At 39.8% G+C, this 7,583-nt stretch overlaps 1 protein-coding gene across 1 annotated transcript; it reads right to left on the reverse strand.

The window, feature by feature from the left end:
- LOC132631361 (cytochrome P450 736A117-like) lies at nt 1-1,827 on the reverse strand. Its single transcript, XM_060346942.1, has 2 exons — nt 1,183-1,827; nt 1-615 (listed from the first exon to the last, which is right to left on the reverse strand). The coding sequence occupies exons 1-2, from the start codon at nt 1,825-1,827 to the stop codon at nt 1-3; spliced, it is 1,260 nt and encodes a 419-aa protein (XP_060202925.1).
- Between the last annotated feature and the right edge of the window lie 5,756 nt (nt 1,828-7,583).

Here is a 7,583-nt window from a genome sequence, read left to right on the forward strand (position 1 = left end):
CTAGGAGGTGTATGGAGTTGCAACAGCAAACAGAGGAACTTTCCTGTGAATGGTTAAACCAGTGCATTCTGTCATATCCAAATCATCCCCCTTTGTTCCATTTGGCAATTCCCAATCAAAATCCCTCACAACATTTGCCAGTACAAGCTCATTAGCAGCCATCGCAAATGAAATTCCAGGACATCCCCTTCTTCCTGCACCAAAAGGTATTAATCCAAAATCATTCCCTTTAAAATCGATAGAAGAATTCAAGAATCTCTCTGGCTTAAACTCCTCTGCATCATCCCAAATAGCAGGGTCCCTTCCAATTGCACAACCATTTGTTATTACCATAGTTCCAGCTGCAACATCGTATCCCATTACCTTAACATCTTGTCTGGCTCGTCGGGGAAGTAACAGAGGAATGGGAGGATGTAGGCGCAAAGTTTCCTTAATTACTGCTTTTAAGTAATGCATTTTGTCTAAGTGATTCTCAGATACTATTTCATTTCTCCCTTTAGCTATTTCCCTCGCTTCATTCTGAAGTTTGTTCATGGCTCCAGGATGCCTTAGAAGCTCTGTCATGGCCCATTCCAATACAGTGTAAGTTGTATCGGTTCCAGCCGCGAAGATATCCTATCATAAAAATCAGTCATTTACTGCACTAATGTCACGAAATAGTTTTATTTTGTAACGAAAAATCATTCAACTTTACATAAATATATGAAAGTCACTAAACTATTTTTTATAACAAAAAAGTTCTGAACTTTGATTAAGTATCACAAAAAGTTATTAAGAGGAAATTAAAGAGACATTTTAGATGATAATCATGCAAAATGAAACAGGCTTTTTGGTTAAAAAGAATTGCTAAGTGACTATTCGCGAAATATATAAGCAATGTGATTTACCACCAAATTAAGTAAATAATCACATATCTTTGTAAAGCATTAATCCGTCTTTCACTTTGTCTAGTATGTTGATCACATAATTTAAGTAAATAAAAGTGTAACTTTTTAATAGTTACGTCCCATATCAACTTTCATGTGTTCGGCTCATGGAAAAGAGTCATACACAAACGTGAGGATGCGTTTTGATTAAAAAATTTAAGTAAATAAAAGTGTGTTCTCTGATGAGATGATTACACAATTCAATATTATCAAAATCAAATGTGCTAGAGCGCGCACTAAGAAAGAGAGAACTCACCAAAATGAGAGCTTTGATGCCATCTCTGTCAATGGAAAAGCCATCCATGTTTTGCTTGTAAATCTCAAGCAAAACATCAACAAAGTCCTCTCTTTTTTCATTTTCCACTCTTTCCCCCAACAAGTCCCTCACTCTTGAATGACTATCTAAATGTTCTTCGACTACTCCTTCAAGAAACTCATCCATCTCCTTGGCAACTCTCTCCACTTTTGCTTCTAAACCACTCAGTCTATCAATCCATGCAAGTGAAGGCAAAAGAGTTCCAAAATCAAATCCACCTAATAATCCCGCAACTTCCTTCATCAACTTCCTAAACTTCTCTCCACTCTCCCCTCCACTATATTTCCTCCCAAAAGCTGCTCTGCTCACAATATCATTTGTAAGTGTCATAAACAACTCACTTAAATTCACTGCCTCTGGAGAAAACTCCCTGATTTTCTTGAGTAAAAGGGCAGTCTCTTCTTCCCTCACAACGCGAAAAGATTGAACCCTTTTGTTGCTAAGCAATTGAAGGACACAAATGCTTCGCAATTGTCTCCAGTACTCTCCATAAGGCGCGGCAGCGACATCCTTAAAGTCGTATAGAAGTTTCTTGTTGACGTTGGACTTAGGCCTGTCACTGAAAATAAGGTCATGTGTTTTCATGATTTCGGAAGCTGCCTCAGCTGAGGATACAACAAGAATGTTCACGGTTCCGAGTTTAAGGAACATCAAGGGTCCATATTGTTGAGCTAATTTGTAGAGGGAGATCCATGCAATGGCATTTCATCAACAGATACCACTTCTTCTTCCCTGTTTGGGCATTTGGAACTGTTTGTGGGGTCCAGTCCCCTATCCCATATTTTAAGGAAGGAAGATTTTTCTTCCTTTGACAAAATCACATTTGTAGCAATTGTGGAATTGGCCAACAAGCCAATTCTTTTGTTCACATTTTCGTGATGTAAGCGCTTACCTTATCATAGTCGTGACGTAAGCGCTTACCTCATCATAGTCGTGACGTAAGCGCTTACCTCATCATACTCGTGACGTAAGCGCTTACCTCATCATAGGAAATTTATTCCTATAAATAGGTAGCTTATGGTTCATTTGTAACACACCAAAATCATTTGCTATACACACCAAAAATCTCAGACAATACATCTGAGTGAGAGCAAAAGTGAGGTATTCCATAGACTGTAAGAAAATAGTCTGTGAAGAAAAATAGAGTGTGAGTGATATTGTAGTGAGGTGGGAAAATCAAAAGAGTGTTATTTCTTTTGAGGGTGTAGTGGTCTTAGGAGTATTTGTACTCGTTACTACACAGTGTAAAATTCCTCTATAGTGATATCAGCTGCTCCTCTTGGCCGTGGTTTTTCCCTTATTTAGAAGGGTTTCCACGTAAAATCTTGGTGTCATTATTGCTGCATTTTATTCTTGCTGATTTAACCATAAGTTAGTGTTTCGCGTTTATCACTAATACCGTGAATATTATTTTTTCGGGTCTATTCTATTCCCATCAAGTGGTATCAGAGCCAAGGTTCTGTCTGAGTATGCTCTGTGGTTGCAGCACAGTCTGAACTTCCACATCAGAAAAGAGTTACTTTGGTCATCGAATAAAATAGTATTTGTATTTGTGATAAACGATGGAAGCCAACACTAGTAGAATGGTTACTTTGAGTGGCGTAAATTATGCCATTTGGAAGGGCAAAATGGAAGATTTGTTCTATGTCAAGAATTTTCATCAACCTGTCTTTGGAAATAAAAAACCTGATAATAAATCAGATGAAGAGTGGAATTTGTTGCATCGGCAGGTTTGCGGCTTTATTAGACAGTGGGTTGACGATAATGTGTTGAACCATATTTCTGGAGAGACACATGCTCGGACCCTATGAGAGCATCTTGAAAGTTTGTATGCTCGAAAAACTGGTAACAACAAGATGTTTCTGATAAAGCAAATGTTGGGTTTAAAATACCACGATGGTTCCGCAATGACAGATCATCTGAATATTTTTCAGGGGATCATGAACCAGTTATCTGCTATGGGCATTAATTTTGATGAAGAAATTCAAGGCTTGTTTCTACTTGGTTCCCTACCAGATTCTTGGGAAATTATTAGAACTTCATTATCAAATTCTGCTCCGGATGGTGTGATCTCTATGAATCTTGCCAAGAGCAGTCTTTTAAATGAAGAGATGAGAAGAAAATCTCAAGGTTCCTCCTCATCAGATGTCTTGGTGACTGACACTAGGGGGAGAGGCAAGAATCGTGGTTCTCAAAATAGAGAACATCATAGAAGCAAATCCAGAAGCAGACTTAAGATATTGAGTGCTATCATTGCGGGAAGAAAGGGCACACAAAGAAGTCCTGCCGGATTTTGAAAAAAGAGAATAGAGAAAAGGAGGAAAAGAAAGAAGATGGCAATCGTGTTGCCGCTGTCACTACAGAAGATCTTGTTACTGTCCTTGATGCGGATCTGATAAATATTGCTTGTGATGAGTCAAGCTGGGTTGTGGACAGTGGTGCCGCATCTCATGTGACATCAAGGAAGGAGTTTTTCTCATCCTATACTCCGGGTGACTTTGGAACTTTGAGTATGGGTAATGAGACTGTATCTAGGGTGGCTGGTGTTGGAACGATTTGTTTGAAAACTAGTATTGGAACCAAACTAGTTTTAAACAATGTAAAGCATGCACCTGATGTTCGTTTGCACTTGATCTCTGTTGGTGTTTTGGATGATGAGGGATATGTCAGTACCAATGGTGCTGGAAAGTGGAAGCTTACTAAAGGTTCCATGATTGTGGCTCGTGGCGAAAAGCGTCGTGATCTATACTGGACTACGACCTCTACCTGTGTTGATATGGTGAATGCAGTTGAGAGCAATAGCTCTTCAACGTTATGGCATAAGAGGCTTAGCCACATTAGCGAGAAAGGACTAAATGTTCTGGCCAAAGAGAAATTATTGTCAAATTTCGAAAGTGCTAAATTAGAAAAGTGTGAGCACTGCTTGGCTGGAAAACAAAATAGAGTTTCTTTCAAGTCTCATCCTCCTTCAAGAAAGACAGAGTTGCTTGAGTTGGTGCATTCAGATTTATGTGGTCCAATGAAGACAAGGACCTTGGGTGGTGCTATTTATTTTGCTACCTTTATTGATGATTGCTCAAGGAAACTTTGGGTCTACGTTTTAAAGACTAAAGACCAAGTGTTGGGTGTCTTTAAGCAGTTTCAGGCCTCAGTTGAAAGGGAAACTAGAAAGAAGCTGAAGTGTATTCGTACTGATAACGGTGGTGAATATTGTGAACCGTTTGACAAATACTGCAAGCAACAGGGTATCAGACACCAGAAGACTCTTCCTAAGACTCCTCAGCTTAATGGTTTAGCAGAGAGGATGAATAGGACCTTGATGGAAAGAGTCAGATGTTTGCTTTCTGAAGCAAAGTTGCCGAATTCCTTTTGGGGTGAGGCTTTATTGACCGCCGCACATGTTATTAATCTATCCCCTGCGGTTGCTTTGCAAAGTGATATTCCAAACAGAGTTTGGTATGGCAAGGATATTTCCTATGACCACTTGAAAGTGTTTGGTTGCAAAGCTTTTGTACATGTGCCTAAAGATGAGAGGTCAAAATTAACTGCCAAGACAAGGCAATACATCTTCATTGGTTATGGCCTTGATGAGTTTGGTTACAGGCTATATGATCCAATTGAGAAGAAGGTCGTGAGAAGCCGTGATGTTATCTTCGTGGAGGATCAAACCATTGAAGATATTAACAAAGCAGAGAAGATAAAATCTTCAAGTTCTGAAGGTTTAGTTAATCTTGATCAAGTCCCTCATACAAATGTTGATGAAGTTGGTGGGCTCGATGACGATAGTGATGCCCAGAATCATGTTCCAGATCAGCATGTTGATGATGATAATGATGCTTCTATTGATGAGGTAGATGCTCCTACTCATGAAGTCGTGGATGAGTCAGATATTCCACTTAGAAGGTCTACTAGACAGCATGTTCCTTCTTCCCGTTATTCACCTAATGAGTATGTATTACTCACTGATGGGGGAGAACCTGAATGTTATAAGGAGGCCATGGAAGATGAGCACAAGGATCAATGGATTGAAGCCATGCAAGATGAGATGAAATCTCTGCGTGAGAACCATACTTATGAGTTGGTGAAATTGCCTAAGGGCATGAGAGCTTTGAAGAACAAGTGGGTGTTCAAAGTTAAAGCCGAAGAACACAGCTTGAAGCCCAGATACAAAGCTAGATTGGTTGTTAAGGGATTTGGTCAAAGGAAAGGTATTGACTTTGACGAAATATTTTCTCCTGTCGTGAAAATGTCCTCCATTCGGACAGTTCTTAGTTTGACTACTAGTCTTGATTTGGAGATTGAGCAGATGGATGTGAAGACTGCTTTTCTTCACGGTGACTTAGAAGAGGAGATTTATATGGAACAACCTGAGGGCTTCAAGGCAAAAGGTAAAGAAAATCTTGTATGCAAACTCAAGAAGAGTCTATATGGATTGAAGCAAGCTCCCAGACAGTGGTACAAGAAGTTTGAGTCTGTTATGGGGGAGCAAGGCTACAAGAAGACTTCTTCAGATCACTGTGTGTTTGTACAAAGATTTTCTGATGATGACTTTATCATCCTTCTGCTATATGTGGATGATATGTTGATTGTAGGCAAAAATGCTTCCAGGATTGACGAGTTGAAGAAACAGTTGAGTAAGTCTTTTGCAATGAAAGACTTGGGTCATGCTAAGCAGATTTTGGGCATGAGAATTACTCGTTCGAGAGATGAAAAGAAGCTTTATTTGTCGCAGAAAAAGTACATAGAACGTGTACTAGAGCGCTTCAATATGAAGAGTGCTAAGTGGGTTAGCACACCTCTTCCTGGTCATCTGAAATTGAGCAAAAAGATGTGTCCTACAACAACAGAGGAAAAAGAGAGAATGGCCAAGATTCCTTATTCCTCTTCCGTCGGATGTTTAATGTATGCAATGGTATGCACTCGACCAGATATTGCTCATGCAGTCGGTGTTGTTAGCAGATTTCTCGAAAATCCAGGGAAAGAGCATTGGGAAGCTGTGAAGTGGATACTCAGGTATCTAAGAGGAAGCTCAGATGAATGCTTGTGTTTTGGAGGATCAAATCCAATTTTGAAGGGCTATACAGATTCTGATATGGCAGGTGACCTTGATAACAGAAAATCCACTACTGGATATTTGTTTACTTTTTCAGGGGGAGCTATATCATGGCAGTCGAAGTTGCAGAAGTGTGTCGCACTGTCTACAACGGAAGCAGAGTATATTGCGGCTACTGAAGCTGGCAAAGAGATGATATGGCTCAAGAGATTCCTTCAAGAACTTGGATTGCAGCAAATGGAGTATGTTGTCTATTGTGACAGTCAGAGTGCAATAGACTTGAGCAAGAACTCCATGTACCATGCGAGAACAAAACACATCGATGTCAGATATCATTGGATTCGTGAGCAATTGGAAAGCGAATTGTTCCAAGTCAAGAAGATTCACACGAATGAAAATCCTGCAGATATGCTGACCAAGGCGGTACCGAGAGACAAGTTCGAATTGTGCAAAGAACTTGTCGGCATGCACTCAAATTAGAAGCCACTGTACCCTCCTTCAGGTGAATGGGACTGGAGGGGGAGATTTGTGGGGTCCAGTCCCCTATCCCATATTTTAAGGAAGGAAGATTTTTCTTCCTTTGACAAAATCACATTTGTAGCAATTGTGGAATTGGCCAACAAGCCAATTCTTTTGTTCACATTTTCGTGATGTAAGCGCTTACCTTATCATAGTCGTGACGTAAGCGCTTACCTCATCATAGTCGTGACGTAAGCGCTTACCTCATCATACTCGTGACGTAAGCGCTTACCTCATCATAGGAAATTTATTCCTATAAATAGGCAGCTTATGATTCATTTGTAACACACCAAAATCATTTGCTATACACACCAAAAATCTCAGACAATACATCTGAGTGAGAGCAAAAGTGAGGTATTCCATAGACTGTAAGAAAATAGTCTGTGAAGAAAAATAGAGTGTGAGTGATATTGTAGTGAGGTGGGAAAATCAAAAGAGTGTTATTTCTTTTGAGGGTGTAGTGGTCTTAGGAGTATTTGTACTCGTTACTACACAGTGTAAAATTCCTCTATAGTGATATCAGCTGCTCCTCTTGGCCGTGGTTTTTCCCTTATTCAGAAGGGTTTCCACGTAAAATCTTGGTGTCATTATTGCTGCATTTTATTCTTGCTGATTTAACCATAAGTTAGTGTTTCGCGTTTATCACTAATACCGTGAATATTATTTTTACGGGTCTAATTTATTCCCATCACTGTTAGCAGTTGAGGACGAACTTCAGGCTTTCTATGAGTGGAAATCCGATTAGCGAACCCTCTTTCGTACCTCCGCC

This window comes from Lycium barbarum, chromosome 3 (assembly GCF_019175385.1).
Source record: "Lycium barbarum isolate Lr01 chromosome 3, ASM1917538v2, whole genome shotgun sequence".
In the NCBI taxonomy this organism is placed as follows: Eukaryota; Viridiplantae; Streptophyta; class Magnoliopsida; order Solanales; family Solanaceae; genus Lycium; species Lycium barbarum.

Bases quoted from the DNA above. Each gene is read 5' to 3' on its own strand.
- LOC132631361 (XM_060346942.1), bottom strand. From the start codon at position 1,827: ATGAAAACACATGACCTTATTTTCAGTGACAGGCCTAAGTCCAACGTC. The intron at 616-1,182 runs GTGAGTTCTCTC...TTTTTATGATAG, and splicing joins GCATCAAAGCTCTCATTTTG to GATATCTTCGCGGCTGGAAC.